The sequence below is a fragment of the Medicago truncatula genome, chromosome 5, assembly GCF_003473485.1.
Source record: "Medicago truncatula cultivar Jemalong A17 chromosome 5, MtrunA17r5.0-ANR, whole genome shotgun sequence".
Classification (NCBI taxonomy): Eukaryota; Viridiplantae; Streptophyta; class Magnoliopsida; order Fabales; family Fabaceae; genus Medicago; species Medicago truncatula.
In genome coordinates, this window is record NC_053046.1 from 37,880,567 (window position 1) to 37,902,172 (window position 21,606).

The 21,606-nt window shown below is 34.4% G+C and overlaps 1 protein-coding gene across 1 annotated transcript; it reads right to left on the reverse strand.

Annotated features, from left to right (window-relative positions):
- Positions 1-4,769: 4,769 nt before the first annotated feature.
- LOC11425582 (SKP1-like protein 1B) lies at positions 4,770-5,341 on the reverse strand. The gene has a single exon (XM_003616811.2). It carries the CDS (start codon positions 5,256-5,258, stop codon positions 4,791-4,793), a length of 468 nt encoding a protein of 155 aa, XP_003616859.1. The 5' UTR covers positions 5,259-5,341; the 3' UTR covers positions 4,770-4,790.
- Between the last annotated feature and the right edge of the window lie 16,265 nt (positions 5,342-21,606).

Here is a 21,606-nt window from a genome sequence, read left to right on the forward strand (position 1 = left end):
GGAGGGGGGTAATTGACTAACGTTTGACAATTTCATGGGGGTTTGAAGTTTTTTAAAAATCAGGGGGATTTTTAACGAAAGTTACAATTTCAAGGGGATTTTTGTCTATTCACTCATAAATAAATCTCATGGTATTCAATCAAGACAATCAAGATTTTTTATTTAAGGCAACCAAATCTCATGGTATTCAATCAAGATTTGTACCAACCTATAAAATGTCTATAGGTATTCAAAAATAGGTAGATTTTGATGGATTCTTTTGTACGGTAGATTTTATGAGACTTTTTAGTTGAAAATACACATGACATGCTTATTCAACAATCTCACAAAAAACCTTGAAACTTTTTCAGACATCCATAACTAGAGCTATCAAAACGGGCCGGCCCTAGCGGGCTTCGGGCTTTAGCGGGTCGGGCCAAAAAACCCGGTTGACAAAACGGGTTTGAAATATACTACCCGAGCCCGGCCCTACACGGGCCGCGGGCTAAACAGGCCGGCCCGTATTAAAAATTATATTATTTTTTTATTTTAAAAAAAATACTATAAAACACTACTATATTTTTTTATAAATAATATTTTTAATATGTTTAAATAATGTCTAGCACAAAAGTAAATTGTAAACATTTTCGTACAAACGACGAGAAAAATGATTTTAAATAAATTAGATATGTTATGGTTATAAATATTTATATATTCGATCTTTAAAACTATAAATAACGAAATGAATAAATATAATTTTATATTACATTTATATTTGTGTTAATTCATTGAATTTTCACTTTTGTTTTTTACTTTGATAATCAACTAAGTAAATAATTATTTGAAAAATATATATAATTTATAGAATTTTTTTTTGTTATGCGGGCTACCCGTGGCCCATTCGGGCTAGCCCTAGTGGGTACCGGACTTTTAAGAGCCGGGCTAAAAAGCCCTATTAAAATTCGGGCTCAATATTTTAGACCCAAGCCCTATATTTACTCGAGCTAAACGGACCGACCCGTTTTAACAGCTCTATCCATAACTTTTATTTTGTCTTTGTCTCATATACCCCACAATTATAGTCTATTTATTATTCATTGATCGTTTATATTATTGCTTCTCATTGTTGTTGTTCACGTTCCATTCAAGAAAAAAGTTGTTGTTTGTTCATGTTACATGCTACAGCTTCATAAGTGTAAAGTTATTTTTTAAGTTAATTTGTTTTTCTAATTTATTATTATTATTTGGTTTTTTTGCATATATTTTTTGTTATTGTTATTTTACCTTTCACTAATAGGGCATTATTCTTTTTAAAAACAAATTCATTTGGTAATTACTTGTTTTTGCAACAAATAAAAAACATTTTAAAAAAATTTCCTTTAGTCAAAAAAAATAAAAACTTCCCTTTTATGTGTTGATAGAAAAAAATCCTTTTTTGACCCAAAATGTAAATAAAAAAACTAGATCCCTTTTCAGTATTGCTTTGGTCAAAATAAGGATTTACTTTTTATTATGTTTGGCCAAAAAATAAGTAATTTTTATTTATTTGTTTATAACCTGTCATAAAAGGGTTTAATTAAAATAAATTCGGATATGATTCATTTATTTTGGTGGTGTCTGGGATTCGAACCCCATATCTTGCATATATTATGCATTGTCCTTACTATTTTAGCTAAACTCACGAGTACATGTGATTCATTTATAATCTTACTAGTTAATTTTGATTAAATTTTATTAAATTTTAATTTTTTTCATATTAAAAATTAATTGTCATTTACTTTTTTAGCTTTCTAAATAAATAAATTATATTAAAAAAGAATTGATTGCAATTGGCCAAATCAACGTGCTAAATCAACATATAGATGAAGTCTTTATCAGTTTAAATTGTTTTCTAAATATTCAAACAACATATTTTTCGATTCAAATTGTTTTCTTAACAATAAATTGTGATTCATTTTTATAGTTTAATGAATAAATATTATAGTAAAGTACATTCAAAAACACTCACAACTACTGACTAATTATATGATCGCAAGAAAATGTATTTCTTAATTTTTTTTTTCTAATTTACTATCGTTTGGCATGTAAGTTTTGATGTGGATTCATTGTTTTATTTAAAAAAAAAAATGGGGGCAGATAGGGAATCATTTGCACACCCTGTATAGATTAAAATAAAAAAGAAAGTACAAAATATTGAGGAACATAAAACATGACAAAAAAAACAGCAACAAACATAAACATGTTAAACAACCCGGAGATTTTATATATAGACTAAGCGTGTGTTTGTTACCACGTTGATTTTGCCTCCAACCGTGGTTTTTTCTAACTCTACAATTTTAAGCTTCACAAATATCACGGCAGCAATGCATTGGGAAGCGAGAAAAGTGAGTCAAACGTGATACCAAACGGACCATAACATAAAAAAGGATTAAGAACCAACATGCAAACACACACTCACACCACATGTACAATCCGGCAAATCCGCATTCTGATTCAAATGTCCATAAATGATCACGAGCAGCAAACTAGAGACAAGACCAAAAAAACTCGAACCCTTGAAAAGCTGATAGCGAACCCTTGAAAACTATCATGATAACATATTCACAATCTACCACCAGTATAAGGAAAACGAAAACTATCAAAACTGAAACAACCACTACGAGTTGTGACTGGTCGAGGAAGGCCATGAGAAGATTGGATATAGATCCATCAAAAACAGTGCCAACCACCACTATTGAGAAACCAAAGAAACACACTAAGGGAGATATCAAAGACAATAACCCATGTTGGAAACAACAAACAAACCGATGACAAAAAGCGAAGTTCATGATGAACAACGTCGTCGTCATAGACAAATCCAACAACCAAGAATCAAACCAATACATGATGCAACACCTATATCTATCAACAAGGAGCAAGCCAGAGACCCCAAATTTTGGAAAACAATATTATCTCTATTTTAAGGAGTTCCCAAAATTTGACAAATTTCGCCTTTGATATCATGAGTGCACAATTTTATCGTTGTAATAAAGAAATGATTCCACATGGTCTTGTGAATCTAAAGGTAGCATTTTTCTCTCCTAAGTATGCAAATAAAGGTTTTCTTTTTGTATCTTTATAAAGGATACAAGATGATTAGAAAACAATGTGATGTTTGTTATGAAAATATGCAATTAGGGAAAGTGCATCATAATCATTGGAGTTTATCGTAATAATGAATGATCCAAATCATATCCCTTCCTTTTACCTCAGAAATATATACTTAAGTATGAGATATTCTCTATTGTTTCATTTACTCTATCTCTGGTTATAAAGAATTTCCTCACCAATAAGGTTTACCTATTATCATATCTAACTTAATTGACAAGAACAATTAAGTCTAAATATCTATTTTTAAATCCCAAAAAGTTTTAGTTTATTATCATTATTCAAACATTTTGTTTAACCTTATATTTCCATGAACCTACCTTTATTTTCATTTATCAGAAGGTTTTCTAAGATTTTAGTGTATTATGGCGTCTAGGATCTTTCATTCTTCTAATTATGAACTCCAACTATCGTTCCTTTGTTGATAATATCTATAAATGATTGTTAGACTTTGTTGTGCTTAAACCAAATCTAACGTGGTCAGCCAAGTTCTAACAACCACACCATAATTCTATTTGAAAATCAATAAGGTTAAATTAGGGGACTATATTTCCTAAGTAAAAGAAAGAAAATAGGGATTTTAGAATTTTTGTCATAAGACTACTTTTCATGACCTCAAGACTTAGAAAAACTACTCAATGGTCATAATAATGAGCTTAAATAAATAAAATAAAGCGAATATAAAAAAGTAAAGACAATAAAACTATATTGATATAACAATGCAAGTACAAGGTGTATTTGATAGCAAGTGGTGGCAAACCAACTATTAAGATGCTAGATATTAAGGGTCTGTTTGGTTAACCCCAAAAAAGAGCTTTTAGCTTTTAACTTATAGCTTATAAGCTCGTTTGACAAAAAAAGCTCTGTTTGGTAACACTTTTTCACCATGAGCTTATAGCTTATTTCACGAGCTTATAAGCTATTTTTCAGAAGCTATTCCAAGTAGCGTTTGAGCTTATAGCTTATAGCTTCTCACTTTTTCTTCCAATTTTACCCTTATTATTTCATTTAAATTGTATTTTTATCCATTATAATTTTTATAATAAGCTACGTAATAAAGACTACTATCCCTTTATTCCAATTTTTGTATATATATCAGCTGACCTTTTTTTTTTTTTGAAAAAATATATACCTTCGTTTTTTTTTATGAAACAAAATACTATTATTCTATTAGTGTTACTTTTTTTTTTGAGCTAAGTGTTATTTTCTTTATTCTCTGTTATTAGTATTACTCTATTAGTGCTACCTTTTTTTTTGTTTTTGAGGTAAATGTTATTTTTTTTATAAAGTGGAAACACTTAAATGATAATAAATATAAGATAAAATTTTAGTGAATAAAATTTAATTTAATTTATAATACATAGAATATATTAAATTAATAAATTTAAAGTATTTTTTTAAAGAAAAATTAGTTTACAAAATTACAAATACTTAAATTAATGATATAATTTTTATTATGAATTAAGAATACCCTTTATGTCATTTTACATTTATCAGCTAGTTGAACCGCTATTTTTACCAAACACTTCAGTTAGCTTATCAGCTAAAAGCTATCAGCTAGCTTATCAGCTATAAGCTATCAGCTAAAAACTATCAGCTAGCTTATCAGCTATCCGCTATTTTTACCAAACAGAGCCTAAATTGACTGATTTATTTTACAATCGTTATAAAGCCCATTGATTTCCCCACTTAACATCATCTTCTTCCTTAGGACTATAATCATTCGCACTACTGAAAGTCTTGAGAATCTCCTCTGGTGTTGTTTTCTTCATCATCTCTCCTACCGTCTTACATGTAAGATCCAACAAGTTCTTGATGTTCAAATAGTTTGCAGCCGAGATCAGATCGAGGAGTGTATCTTGATCAACCTTGACAAATTCACTTTCCCAAGCCCTGAGATCATCCTTCAAGGATTTTTCTTCAGAACTCCCAACTTCAACATGCTTTTTACAATATTCAATAACCTTTGCCAAGATGTTGCTAGTTACATTTGAAAGAGGGATTCCACTATAGTCGACACAATCATCCTCGATTAAAAGTTTGATCGTTTGTGATTCCAATGCCACTGCCTCGTCGATTTCAAAGGTCTCCCCGTCGGAACTCTTCAGGGTGATCTTCCTCGTTGATGACATGATTTTGTTCTTCCCCTTTTCAAAAGATAAAAATTATAAACCCTAAATTTATTTTTTTTGAGTTTGAAAATAGAGTGACTGGATTGAAATTATATAATATCTCATTCCAATAATAAAACAACTACTCCAAATATTTTTATTCTACAAAATAATATAAATTAAAGCCAATGATATTTTTTTTTTGTTTTTGAGATTAATAGTCTAGGTTCAATGTGTTGGAACAAAATTTGTTTCACAAAGAACCTTATTAAGTTTTGATGATAACAAGGTATTAAAAATTGTCAATTGGTTATTACTAATAATTGTTCAAGTGTACAGGACCAAAAGCTACTCAAGTTATTTTGATAGGTCTTGGAAGAACAATGAAAAGAAAAAGAAATTCTGAGCATCTGAAGAAAACTGCTCCTGAAGCTCAACTGCTCCTGAAGCTAAACTGCTCCTGAAGAGATGACGTCATCAGAAGCAGAAAGCCATCAGAAGCAGAAAGTCATCAGAAGCAAAAGTTTTCATCAGAAGCAATATTTTCACCAGAAGCTAAACTTGATCCTTTAATCAAACTGAAGAGAAAGTTGCTGATTCTCAATTCAGTCTTATCAAAGAAGAACGAAGAATTGAAAGGGAGGTATCAACGGATATATGGAAAGCACTCTGCACTTGTCTCTCATTAATAGAGTTGACAAAGTACAAGTGTACAACCACTACCTCCACTACTCTGTTTTCTGTCTACGCTACAAGACAAAACAACAGCCATGCCTGCAGAATTTGTACACTCAAGATGGGAATGAATTTGAAGTTTATCCTTCAAAGGACTACACCCAAATCAGGCAAAGGATCACTGGTGGATAATCAAAGGATTTCAAACGACTCTTTAGACGTGCTGATTATCTCAACGTCTCTTTCACACCTCTATATAAAGGAGTGAAGACTTGAAGATTTGATAGAGAAAAATAAGTTCAAAAGCGCCAAAACTCTGTCAATTTGATTCTACAAAGCACACTGAATTTCTGCACTGATTTGATACATCTTAGAAATTCAAAGTCTAGAGTCTTTTCTGTATTGTATTGTGAACACCACTGATTGTATATCAAGTGTTCAATTCAAACTCAATTCTCTGTATTTTTGTTTGATTAGAAGTCTCTTGCCTGCGTGCTTGAGCATTAGAAGTCTCTTGCTTAGTGCTTGAGCATTGGAAGACTCTTGCGAGTGTGCTTGAGCATTGTTTTGTGAAGTCTCATACTTTGAAAGTATTGAGCAGTTGTAATCTTGTGATTATAGTGAAATCTCCTTGGAAGTGCAAGGGGGACTGGACTACTTCCGTGTTGTGGAAGGAACCAGGATAACTGCCTGTGTCTTTGTCTTTCTTTTCTCTGCTCTGTTCTTTTCCGCTGCAATCTGACTCTGATCATTTCATCAGAAGCAATCAAACTGCTTCTGAAGTTTTATCAGAAGAAGAATCCTTTTTTTTAAGAGAAAAAGAAAACACAATTCAACCCCCCCCCCTTCTTGTGTTTTTCACCTTCAATTGGTATCAGAGCTTGCTCTGTTATCACAGCACTTAACCGTGTTACAGTTCAAGATCTATTAGAAAAACATGTCTGGAGATGAGGAATCAGTTACTCCAAAATACACAAGTGTCAAGCATGACTATGATACTGCTGACAAGAAAACAGACTCTGGAAAAGCTCCAAGGTTTAATGGAGATCCAGAAGAGTTTTCTTGGTGGAAAACTAATATGTACAGCTTTATCATGGGATTAGATGAAGAGTTATGGGACATACTGGAAGATGGAGTTGATGACCTGGATTTAGATGAAGAAGGAGCTGCTATAGATAGAAAAATACATACTCCTGCTCAGAAGAAGCTTTACAAGAAGCACCACAAAATCAGAGGGATTATTGTGGCTTCTATACCTCGCACTGAATACATGAAGATGAGTGACAAATCTACTGCGAAGGCTATGTTTGCGTCACTATGTGCCAACTTTGAAGGCAGCAAGAAGGTGAAAGAGGCTAAAGCTTTGATGCTAGTTCATCAGTATGAACTTTTCAGAATGAAGGATGATGAGAGTATAGAAGAAATGTACTCAAGATTTCAAACTTTAGTTTCTGGATTGCAGATACTGAAGAAAAGCTATGTTGCTTCTGATCATGTTAGTAAGATTTTGAGAAGCTTACCTTCAAGATGGAGACCCAAAGTAACTGCTATTGAGGAAGCTAAGGATCTAAATACTTTAAGTGTTGAAGATCTTGTTAGCTCACTCAAAGTGCATGAAATGAGTTTAAATGAGCATGAAACCTCTAAGAAGAGTAAATCCATTGCTTTACCATCTAAAGGAAAGACCTCAAAGTCTTCCAAAGCCTACAAAGCCAGTGAATCTGAAGAAGAATCACCTGATGGAGATTCTGATGAAGATCAATCTGTAAAGATGGCTATGCTGTCCAACAAGCTTGAGTATCTGGCAAGGAAGCAGAAGAAATTTTTGAGCAAGAGAGGTAGCTACAAGAACTTCAAGAAAGAAGATCAGAAGGGATGCTTCAATTGTAAGAAGCCTGGTCATTTCATTGCTGATTGCCCTGATCTTCAGAAGGAGAAGTTTAAAGGCAAATCCAAGAAATCAAGCTTCAACTCCAGTAAATTCAGAAAGCAAATCAAAAAGAGCTTGATGGCGACCTGGGAAGATTTGGATAGTGAATCTGGTTCTGATAAAGAAGAAGCTGATGATGATGCTAAGGCAGCCGTTGGGTTAGTGGCAACAGTATCATCAGAAGCAGTATCAGAAGCTGAATCAGATTCAGAAGATGAAGATGAGGTATATTCCAAAATCCCTAGACAAGAACTTGTTGATTCTCTAAAAGAACTTTTATCACTATTTGAACACAGAACCAATGAGTTGACAGATTTAAAAGAAAAATATGTTGATTTGATGAAACAACAAAAATCAACTCTATTGGAACTGAAAGCTTCTGAAGAAGAACTCAAAGGGTTTAACCTCATATCAACAACATATGAAGATAGACTCAAGAGTCTTTGTCAGAAGCTACAAGAAAAATGTGATAAAGGTTCAGGCAATAAACATGAGATTGCCTTGGATGATTTTATTATGGCTGGAATAGACAGAAGCAAAGTTGCTTCTATGATCTACAGCACATACAAGAACAAAGGCAAAGGGATTGGATATTCTGAGGAGAAATCCAAAGAATACAGTCTCAAGAGCTACTGTGATTGTATCAAGGATGGATTGAAATCCACCTTTGTGCCTGAAGGTACAAATGCTATAACTACTGTTCAGTCAAAACCTGAAGCTTCAGGTTCACAGGCTAAGATCACATCAAAGCCAGAGAATCTTAAGATCAAGGTAATGACAAAATCTGATCCTAAGAGTCAAAAGATTAAAATTCTGAAAAGATCAGAACCTGTTCATCAGAATCTGATTAAATCAGAATCTAAAATTCCAAAACAAAAGGATCAGAAGAACAAAGCAGCTACTGCTTCTGAGAAAACAATACCAAAAGGTGTCAAACCTAAAGTATTGAATGATCAGAAGCCACTCAGCATTCACCCTAAGGTACAAGGGAGGAAAAGTAAAACCTCCAAAACTAACCCAAAAGGACCCATGAAGATATGGGTACCTAAATCTGAATTGACCAAAAATGCAGGTGTGCTTAAGGGCAAGAGAGAAACAAAGGTCATGGTACCTAGACAGCGGATGTTCAAGGCACATGACTGGAGAGAAAGCTTTGTTCCTTACCCTTACAATGAAAGATGGAGGAGAAGTGAAGTTTGGTGGCAACCAAACTGGAAAGATCATTGGTACAGGTACTATTGGTAATTCCTCCATCTCAATTAATAATGTGTGGCTAGTAGATGGTCTGAAGCATAACCTATTGAGCATTAGTCAATTTTGTGACAATGGGTATGATGTAACGTTCAGTAAGACCAACTGCACACTAGTCAACAAGGATGACAAATCCATTACATTCAAGGGAAAGAGAATTGAGAATGTCTATAAAATAAATTTCTCTGATCTGGCTGATCAGAAGGTAGTTTGCCTTCTGTCAATGAATGATAAAAAATGGGTATGGCATAAAAGGTTGGGACATGCTAATTGGAGATTAATTTCTAAAATTAGCAAGTTACAACTGGTCAAAGGATTGCCTAACATTGATTATCATTCAGATGCACTTTGTGGTGCATGTCAGAAAGGGAAAATTGTGAAAAGTTCTTTCAAATCTAAAGACATTGTATCAACCTCCAGACCCTTAGAATTACTCCATATTGATCTTTTTGGTCCAGTTAACACTGCATCTTTATATGGAAGTAAATACGGATTAGTCATTGTTGATGATTACAGCAGATGGACTTGGGTAAAATTCATTAAAAGTAAAGACTATGCATGTGAAGTGTTTAGCAGCTTCTGCACTCAAATACAATCTGAAAAAGAATTGAAAATTTTGAAAGTCAGAAGTGATCATGGTGGAGAATTTGAAAATGAGCCATTTGAACTTTTTTGTGAAAAACATGGGATTCTCCATGAGTTTTCTTCTCCTAGAACTCCACAACAAAATGGGGTTGTAGAAAGGAAGAACAGAACCTTACAAGAAATGGCCAGAACCATGATCCATGAAAACAACTTAGCTAAACATTTTTGGGCAGAAGCAGTCAATACTTCATGTTATATTCAAAATAGGATCTATATCAGACCTATGTTGGAGAAAACAGCATATGAACTCTTTAAAGGAAGAAGACCCAATATCTCTTACTTTCATCAGTTTGGATGTACTTGTTACATCTTAAACACTAAAGACTATCTGAAGAAATTTGATGCCAAGGCTCAAAGAGGAATCTTTTTAGGTTACTCTGAAAGGTCAAAGGCATACAGAGTGTATAATTCAGAAACACAATGTGTTGAAGAATCTATGCATGTAAAATTTGATGATAGAGAGCCTGGAAGTAAAACTTCAGAGCAAAGTGAAAGTAATGCAGGTACAACTGATTCTGAAGATGCATCAGAATCTGATCAACCTTCTGATTCTGAAAAGTATACAGAAGTTGAATCATGTCCAGAAGCTGAAATCACTCCAGAAGCTGAGTCTAATTCAGAAGCAGAACCTAGCCCAAAAGTACAGAATGAAAGTGCTTCTGAGGACTTTCAAGATAACACTCAGCAGGTTATCCAACCTAAATTCAAGCACAAATCTTCACATCCTGAGGAGTTAATCATTGGAAGCAAAGATAGTCCTAGAAGAACAAGATCACATTTTAGACAAGAAGAGTCTTTAATAGGACTGCTTTCAATAATTGAGCCTAAAACTGTTGAAGAAGCTCTCTCAGATGATGGATGGATATTAGCTATGCAAGAAGAGCTAAATCAATTCCAAAGGAATGATGTGTGGGATCTGGTACCCAAACCTTCTCAGAAGAACATTATTGGAACAAAATGGGTATTCAGAAACAAGCTGAATGAACAAGGAGAAGTAACCAGAAACAAAGCCAGACTTGTTGCTCAAGGCTACAGTCAACAAGAATGCATTGATTACACTGAAACATTTGCTCCAGTTGCAAGATTGGAAGCAATCAGGTTACTTCTATCCTACGCAATTAATCATGGCATAATATTATATCAAATGGATGTCAAAAGTGCTTTTCTTAATGGTGTCATTGAAGAAGAAGTGTATGTTAAACAACCTCCTGGGTTTGAGGATCTTAAGCATCCTGACCATGTTTATAAACTTAAGAAATCACTATATGGCTTGAAACAAGCTCCCAGAGCTTGGTATGATAGACTAAGTAATTTCTTAATTAAAAATGATTTTGAAAGAGGACAAGTTGACACAACACTCTTCAGAAGAACTCTTAAGAAAGATATTTTGATTGTGCAAATATATGTTGATGATATAATATTTGGTTCTACTAATGCATCTCTTTGCAAAGAATTTTCTAAGTTAATGCAGGATGAATTTGAAATGAGTATGATGGGAGAATTGAAATTCTTTCTGGGAATTCAAATCAACCAAAGTAAAGAAGGAGTATATGTTCATCAAACAAAATATACAAAGGAGCTTCTGAAGAAGTTCAAGCTAGAAGACTGTAAAATGATGAACACTCCAATGCATCCAACCTGCACCTTAAGCAAAGAAGATACTGGAACAGTAGTAGACCAGAAGCTTTACAGAGGTATGATTGGTTCTCTGTTATACCTCACTGCATCTAGACCTGATATTTTATTCAGTGTATGCTTGTGTGCAAGATTTCAATCAGATCCTAGAGAATCTCATTTAACTGCAGTTAAGAGAATCTTCAGGTATCTGAAAGGAACAACTAATCTTGGACTCCTGTATAGGAAATCCCTAGATTATAAGTTGACTGGATTCTGTGATGCTGATTATGCTGGTGATAGGATTGAAAGAAAATCAACCAGTGGAAATTGTCAATTCCTGGGAGAGAATCTGATATCCTGGGCAAGCAAAAGACAAGCAACTATTGCTATGTCTACAGCAGAAGCAGAATACATTTCAGCTGCAAGTTGTTGCACACAACTACTTTGGATGAAACATCAGTTGGAAGACTATCAGATCAATGCTAACAGTATTCCCATTTATTGTGATAATACTGCTGCTATTTGTTTGTCAAAGAATCCAATTCTACATTCAAGAGCCAAGCATATTGAAATCAAACACCATTTTATCAGAGACTATGTTCAAAAAGGAATTTTAGATATACAATTCATTGATACTGAACATCAATGGGCTGATATATTTACAAAACCTTTGTCTGTTGAAAGATTTGATTTTATTAAGAAAAATTTGAACATGCATTTTGTGTCTGATTGAAAAATTGCTTGCCTCTGAATAAGAAGTTTGGTTCTGAAGTTTATTCAGGAGCATTTTGGTTCATCAGAAGCTCTTAACTGAGGTTCTGAGGAAAATGTGCCTCTGAAGATGACGTCAGCACTAAAACTTCAGAAGTGTTATTCTTTGCTTCTGAATAGCTTGGTTAGTGGGAACGTTGGAAGTTACTTTATGTAACAGCTGTCTCATTACCCAAAAGGTAGTTTTCTGAAGAGTCTCTGACGTGGTTTATTTGTACTGGAGTATAACAAAAAGGGCAATGATGTTTTTATTCGCTTTTTGACGTACTTACACGCGCCCCCAATTTGTCATTAATGCTGTGTTTGTTTGTCCCCTCTGAATTACAAACGTTTTAATAAAAACACTAAGTCATTTCACACACTTCTCACTTCACAACAAACACTTGCTATTTTTCTTTTCAACCCTCTGCGAACGTAAGCGCATTCTCTCATCCTCTCAAAAACTCTTTAGAACCCTAAAACCACTTCTTATCAATGGCTTCTTCAAGTTCTGCATCTGGTTCATCATCAAACGAACAACAAGGAGAAGCTCCTGCTTACGAGATAAAGGGAAGAACCATGTCCTTGGAAGAATGGGATTTAAACATCCAATCAGAAAGTCCGGTGGATTTTGATTCTTTAGCCGCTAACGGCTGCGACATTGGCATGTTCTACGAGAAACAAGGTCTGGGAAGATACTTCAACCTTCTGAATGGACCAACCTATCAAACACTTGTTCGACATTTCTGGGTTAGAGCAAGTATCTACGACAGGAAAGCTGCCAAGATTGAAGAAGATGAAAAAGTTCTTCTCAATCCAGAACTCAAAGGGAAGTCTAGAGCGGAAATGGGCTTGGAAACCTTCTCCAAAACCCAGATAAGATCAAGCATCATGGGAATCCGTGTCTGGATCACTGAGGACACTATTGCCTTTGTCATCAGAAGACCAGCAGAAGGAGAACATGAGGCTGGGATTTCAAAGCCAAAGGACAGCCCCTGGAATGCTATTGTCAATAGAACTCTCTACAACAAGGTAAAGGACTTTGCCTATGCTGATATGAATAGCAAGACAAAAGTCATGTTGAAGATTCAGAACGAAAACCTACTACCAAAAGGTGGTGGTAATGATCAGCCCTCTCTGGAACATAAAATCCTCTTACACTTTGTCATAAAGGGTGTAGAGGCAAATATTCCCAGATACATTTTCAGGCATATGGTTCATCAACTCAGAGAGAGTCAACTGAATAATAGGACCTGGGTACCTTATGGAAGACTACTTTCTGAGATTTTCCATCAGGGAGGAATTATTGAGATGCTGAAGGAAGCTCAGATCTTCACAGATGAACAGTTGGGAACTGTTAGAGGGAAGATAATCAATGGTGATACTCTAAAGGCTATGCATCTGATTAAAGCAAAAGATGTGAAGAAGAGTCCTACTGACTTGAAACCTTCTGATGCCAAATCAGATCTTATCCCAGACTTTCCTCCCATCTGCAAACAAGATCCCTTGGAGGTTCAAAGGGCATATATCATGGATCACTACAAAACCTATAACCAGAAAATCAGCTTGAAGGATGTTCCTGACCAAATGTATGGTGGTGCTTTGCCTGTGGCCAAAGGCAGGAAGTCCAAAACTAAGCCAATCACCAAAGAAGAATATCTTGCTGGTGATGCTTCTGAGAAGGGTGCTCAGAAGCACAAAAAGGCTAAAATTGTCAAATCTGCTATGTCTACCATTCAGGAAGAGGAGGATTCGGATGATATCCCTCTTATCAGGAAGAGGACAAGGAGTGATCAAGAAACAGCAGAACAGCCTGCTTCTGAACAAACTGGTTCTGAACAAGCTGCTTCTGATCAAGCTGCTTCTGAAAAACCTCCAAGTCCCAAAAAGAAAAGAGAAGCTGCTCTTCAGACCATCAAAAGGAAAAGGTCTAATTTAACAAGAAATCTGAAGACAGCTGAAGGAAGAAGGGCACAAATGCTGGAAGAACTGGAAGAGAACTGGGATGAAGACTCAAGCCCTAAGAAAGCAAAAAGGACTGCAACTTCTGAGCCCATAGTCATGCCCAGTTTCGAAATGACTGAAGAAATGGAGCAGTATACTAGGGAGGTTGCTGCATCCAGGATAGCAGAAAAGAAAAGGATGAAGATTTTGTATGAACAAGAAAGGGATGAACGTCTCAAGGCTGCAGGGTATGTGCCTACTCCTGACATTGCTGCTTTAGCGTCGGAGTTAGAAACTGTTAAATATGGAGCAACTCTGCTTTCTCAAGCCTTGAAGAATAAGCAAGCTTCAGGAGCAACTTCATCAGAACCAGCTTCAGAGGCTCCAGAAGCAGTTCATCCAGAAGCTCAGTCTTCAGGTAATCCATCTAACGCTCCAACTAATACTCAGATTCCATCTCTACCCTCTTCACCCTCTTCATCATCAACAGAATCAGATGACCAACCCCTTAGCCAACATATAAACAAGCTTCTAAAAACCAAACCTACCAAACTAACAGATTTAGGAACACTTGACTGGGAGCAAACTCAAATAGAATTTTCTAAGAATAGAATTAAACTTTGTGAGAAATTCAACTTGCCTCCTACTCATCCACTCTATCCAGATAATCCTGAACCTGTTAGTGTACAACAACCTCAACCCAACCCTGAACCTACAACAAACACACCACATAACTCAACCACACAAAAAGCCTCTGAAGTAGCTTCAGATGCAACTACTTCAGAAACCCCCCAACACCAAGAAACCTCAACCCTTCACAACTTAAAAAAACATCTAGGTGGTGAAATGCAACCAACACCCACTAAGGCCTCTAAGACAGTTCCTGAAAAGACTGTCTTGGAAACCCAAACAGAAACCCAAACCATTCCTGAGAAAACTGTTCAGGAGCAAACTGCCTCTGAACAAGTTACTCCTGACCAAACAACTCCTATGCAACCATCACCCATTCCTGACCATATCCTAGAGTCTGAGTATATAGAGGAACAACTGATCAGTCTTAGTGATGAGATTCAGGCACTGATTCTTCGCAGAACAGTTCCTGTACCTCCTATTCACTATTATGATCAGTGGATGGATCTACAAAAGAGCTTCAATGATCTTCTGAGTCAGCTAAGAACCAAGTGTGTATCATCCCACTATGTAATGCTTCAAAAGCTTTTGGATGATATGCATGAAGCAGCTAAGGAGAAAGAGCTGAACTTTGTGCCTCTACTGGACATCACTCCTTTCTATCCAGAGGCAGAATACATCACAAGAGCTGCAAGAATTTATGCTGGGCATAAGAGGAAGTTAAGAGAGAAGGAAGAACTACTTCAGAAGAAGGATGAGCTACTTCAGAAGAAGGATGAACAGATTAGACTTCTCTTAGAACAGTTGAAGAAGCAAGCCCAACCTTAGTTGCACACCCAACTCTAGCTTGTTCTTACTTTTGTTCTGTGTAGTTTTATCCTTGTACCTTAACCTTTCTTTATAAATATTATCATTGTTTCTGAAATATTATGCTCTTTTCTTTTAAACTCTAATGATATTTATTGATTTTAATGTCATATGCTCTGATACTTCTTGCTCTGATACTTCTTATGTTTTTATTTGGTTATATGCTCTGCTACTCTTTCTTTTGTTTCTATTCTTTTTTGTTGATGACAAAAGGGGGAGTAAATGTATAGTATTTGTTAAGGCACTGAGCCCTACTATAACCACTTCTAAATTTCTTTTAAATACCTCTGATTTGATTTTTATGAGTATTTTATTGAAATTTAATTAATAAGAATAGAACTTAGGGGGAGCTTACAAACCTCACCTCAAAGAACTATTAGACTCGGGGGGAGCTTACAAACCTCTGTCCCAGTAGTCAACTTATTAATTAGATCAACAACAATTGAACATTTTAAATACTATTGTTTGTCATCATCAAAAAGGGGGAGATTGTTGGAACAAAATTTGTTTCACAAAGAACCTTATTAAGTTTTGATGATAACAAGGTATTAAAAATTGTCAATTGGTTATTACTAATAATTGTTCAAGTGTACAGGACCAAAAGCTACTCAAGTTATTTTGATAGGTCTTGGAAGAACAATGAAAAGAAAAAGAAATTCTGAGCATCTGAAGAAAACTGCTCCTGAAGCTCAACTGCTCCTGAAGCTAAACTGCTCCTGAAGAGATGACGTCATCAGAAGCAGAAAGCCATCAGAAGCAGAAAGTCATCAGAAGCAAAAGTTTTCATCAGAAGCAATATTTTCACCAGAAGCTAAACTTGATCCTTTAATCAAACTGAAGAGAAAGTTGCTGATTCTCAATTCAGTCTTATCAAAGAAGAACGAAGAATTGAAAGGGAGGTATCAACGGATATATGGAAAGCACTCTGCACTTGTCTCTCATTAATAGAGTTGACAAAGTACAAGTGTACAACCACTACCTCCACTACTCTGTTTTCTGTCTACGCTACAAGACAAAACAACAGCCATGCCTGCAGAATTTGTACACTCAAGATGGGAATGAATTTGAAGTTTATCCTTCAAAGGACTACACCCAAATCAGGCAAAGGATCACTGGTGGATAATCAAAGGATTTCAAACGACTCTTTAGACGTGCTGATTATCTCAACGTCTCTTTCACACCTCTATATAAAGGAGTGAAGACTTGAAGATTTGATAGAGAAAAATAAGTTCAAAAGCGCCAAAACTCTGTCAATTTGATTCTACAAAGCACACTGAATTTCTGCACTGATTTGATACATCTTAGAAATTCAAAGTCTAGAGTCTTTTCTGTATTGTATTGTGAACACCACTGATTGTATATCAAGTGTTCAATTCAAACTCAATTCTCTGTATTTTTGTTTGATTAGAAGTCTCTTGCCTGCGTGCTTGAGCATTAGAAGTCTCTTGCTTAGTGCTTGAGCATTGGAAGACTCTTGCGAGTGTGCTTGAGCATTGTTTTGTGAAGTCTCATACTTTGAAAGTATTGAGCAGTTGTAATCTTGTGATTATAGTGAAATCTCCTTGGAAGTGCAAGGGGGACTGGACTACTTCCGTGTTGTGGAAGGAACCAGGATAACTGCCTGTGTCTTTGTCTTTCTTTTCTCTGCTCTGTTCTTTTCCGCTGCAATCTGACTCTGATCATTTCATCAGAAGCAATCAAACTGCTTCTGAAGTTTTATCAGAAGAAGAATCCTTTTTTTTAAGAGAAAAAGAAAACACAATTCAACCCCCCCCCTTCTTGTGTTTTTCACCTTCACAATGCACCAAAGTAATGCGCTTAGCAGGCAACCATGTGATACAAATAATCTATACTATATATATATATATATATAGAAAACAACCCATTTTAGTTTTTTTTGGTTGAATTTTGCTTTTCAAAAATGTCTCAATTTTCAATATAATTAACACATGTAACAAATAGATGATGACACTAGGTCATATAGCACCTTTGCTATAGTTTTTATGTATTTTTAAGCTGAGTCCAGATGATTTTGCATGAGATAGAAGCTTCAAATGACACATTTGATGTTGGCAAACAAAGAAGAAATCGTGCTCCGATTTACAACATCGGGCTACGATTTCACAGCAAATTTGAGATATTTTGTCTCGTAAAAAATCGTGCTCCGATGGAACCAAATCGGGCTACGATTTGGCAGACGCTCCAGTTAGGATATGACTTTAATGAAGTCATTGTGCTCCGATTTACAGCATCGGAGTACGATTATCATCTAGGTCATATAGCACCTTTGCTATAGTTTTTATGTATTTTTAAGCTGAGTCCAGATGATTTTGCATGAGATAGAAGCTTCAAATGACACATTTGATGTTGGCAAAAAAAAGAAGAAATCGTGCTCCGATTTACAACATCGGGCTACGATTTTACAGCAAATTTGAGATATTTTGTCTCGTAAAAAATCGTGCTCCGATGGAACCAAATCGGGCTACGATTTGGCAGACGCTCCAGTTAGGATATGACTTTAATGAAGCCATTGTGCTCCGATTTACAGCATCGGAGTACGATTTTGGCGTATCTGAGAATTTTCCTATAAAAGGGAAGGGGGAAAATTTTTGGAGAAAGAAACTGACTTTTAGAGCTGGAGAGAAGGTTGGAGACCATCAAAACTCATATCTGATTAACAATTTCATGTAATGAATCCTTCTTTTATATTAGTTATTTGTGCTTTAGCCATGAGTAGCTAGATCCATTGTGATTAGGTCAAGAGATGATTTTGTTCTAGCTCATGTTTATGTAACCTGTAACTCTTAATATTTATGAATGTCATTCTAGTTTATTCAGTATAAATCGTTCTTAATGCTTTTATAATTCTGACCCAATATAATCGATTCTAGAGCTTAGATGACTGCTGACACCAACTTTTAACTCTGACATATTTATACTGTTCAACTTAATGGACAATCTAGGGATGGAACGTTGTTAGGTTGTGAATTTTAAATTAACGTGTTTAAACCTTGAATGAATATAGGTTCACCTGAGGAATTAGGGAATTATAATCAGGAAAGAGGGCTTAGGACAAGGGATTGACCTAAGCTATTTTGTTAATTTGTCGTTAACTTTATAGTGTCATAAACTTAAGAAACAAGTGGCTAATGACTGATGAACAGATGAATTGATTGACCTAGTCATCTCTCCATATTATTTCTTAAACCAAATTTTCCTTAACCATTTAACTTTAACTTGCAAATCAAACCAATTGTCTCAGTGCACCTCCCATTTTACAAACATCCTTAATAATAACATTACTATCGAGTAGAAGTTGAAACAGTCCCTGTGGATATGAATCTTATAAATTTTATTACTTCGACATAAGTTAGTACATTTGCTTAATAATAAAGATTATTGTTGGTGTCATTAAAAAAAAGAATTTAAATTATATATTTTTTGTTATATTGTTGGTTTCATTGAAATAGATAATCATGGTTAATTTTAATTGTTTTAATTTGAAAGTAACAAATATTTATATTTTTACTTTTATAATTTTTAAACATTAGCGCAATAAAAAGGGCGGAAAGACAGACACGTGAGTGTCCGTCTTTTCGCTAGTTGATACAAGGGAAGAAAAGAAATATAAAAGTAGATAACATTGGTTCCCATTTAAGTCATTTTCAAGTAACACTTCATTTTTTTTTTTAAGAAGTCAAACTAGTCCATCAAAGTTGACATTAAAGATAATCAAACCTGAGGTCTTGAAATGGGCACACTTCATAGTTTTATGCTAACACAACCCGACCAACTCAATTGAATTTTCATGTTATTTTAATTGTATCCTTTAACAATATATAAATGTGATATGATATTTTAGGTTGACTTTTTCATTCTTTCAATTACACATTTAAATAAATTTGTCTATAAGAATGTGTATTTCTAGTAAAAAAAAAATCAACCATAACAATTACTCTTTTCAATTTTAAATATAAGTAAAATGTATTTTGTTTATATTTAAACTAAATACATTTGACAATTTTGATTATAATTAAGGCAAAGAGAGTATGACGACAACTTTCCACACCCTAAAGTAGTACACATTTATAACTCCAACATAAATGAAGGTATTTTTAATAGGTTTCGTCCACTAGATATATATTCTTATCTTATTTGAGTCATTGCTAGACACTAAATTGTGAACATATAAATAATAGCCAAAGATAATTTGATCCCGCCTATCTTTTTTAAATGAAAATAATTAGTCATGTATTTCTAAGAGAGAATGAAAGATTTGCAAATTTTCTCAAAAATGAAAACTTAATGTTGAGGTATTTGAACATGAAATATTCAATATTCATTACACCATTGAATGTAGGACCTTTTTCGTACACTTGAGACTTAGGCAGTGTCAACTTGAATCTATAAAGCATGTACTACGACATGGAACCTGACACGATACATACACACTGACATTACTAATGTAAAAAACATAAGAAACCAACATATATATATATATATATATAGACATGTACACATATTCATTTACTATAATTAAATAAAATTTTAATATTATTAATAAAAGATCTAAGTTGAGAATCAAAGTATATATGACCTTTATTTATCTATCCATTATGGGAAATGTTGTAATCAATTTTAATGTCTTTATCCTCTCATTGATTAACATTGTTTCAGTACATCTTTAACCTTTAGAGATGTGTTCTGAGAAGTGTTCAAAGAGTTTTGAACCAAAGAAAAAATATAAGTCTTTTGGACATTTATCTGAGTTGTCTGACATGTACGATACGATTGTCACACAAGTGTCAAACATTATGACACGCCTAATCCTATGATAATTGTGCTTCATAGTTCGTAATCCTATTCTTAACCTCTATCTAATCGATCGACATTCCGAGCAATAGAGTCATTGGAGAGTAGAAACTATCAATAAACGAAGACTATAAATTTTGAATAACATCAAGAAATGCTTGATTAGATTATATATAATATCAAATCTATAGATGTATCCATTTTACATCATAATATCCAAAGAAGTGACCATGCTCTAAATTTCAAATTCTTTATTATGCAAATCGACGATTTTGCAGGAAAAAAACCAAATATAAAAAGTTGTTATTCATTGATTGAAAAACTATATCGTGAATCCATATTCAAAACATGATTAATAACCTAGTATATTTTCTAAATCTGAAATCAGTTACTATATAAACTGTAAGATATATACTGCAATGAATCAAGATTCAGTATTGCGATTCATCCATAAATCTAAAACAGATCCAGACAATCATTTTCAATGATTGTATTCATTTATGCGCGCTGAATAGATATAAAAATATATTATATCCGAGTACAAGTAACATGCACTAATTTTATCCAAAAAAAAAAGTAACATGCACTAATAGCATGGTTCATTCTTACCTCAAAATCCATAAGAAAAAAAACTTAAAAGATATTGAAGAAGAAAACCACTATAACAATCAGATCAAATATTGTCCAATGCCATTCCAATGCTATATGCTAGATTAGATTTTCTATGTGTGCAATAGAGACTCGAGAAATTTCATCGATGTGAGGGTTGTGAGGAAAGAAAGCTTGTGCTAACTATGATGAACCGCAACACATGCAAATTAACCCTTCGAATCAAACACAAGAAAGAGTAGAGATCAAATTTCCACCTCCTCATGAATAACCATTGTGTTTCCTCAACTGCCTTAATTCAACATGAGTGTTGAAGGAAGACTTGGATTATAACTTACACATGTTTGGAGGATAAGTGCTTCCTCCTCTGGTATCAACCAAAATTCAAAATGGAGGCAATGAGGAATATTAAGTCTTGAAAGGCTATTCACCGTCAAGATAGAAACCCTTGGAGGAAATTCATGGTGTGCAAGGACAAAGTTTCCCATGGTGAGAAAAGAAATGCGAAAGAAAACATGATAGTAAGCGGTGAAAGAAAAATTGTGTTGTGAAAATTGTAACATAAGGGCATGGTATTTATAAACCATGATTTACACATCGAGGTGGAGATTACAAGGCAAAATACGTTGATTATTCTTA

Coding starts and splice junctions, on each gene's coding strand:
- LOC11425582 (XM_003616811.2), bottom strand. CDS start 5,258: ATGTCATCAACGAGGAAGATCACCCTGAAGAGTTCCGACGGGGAGACC.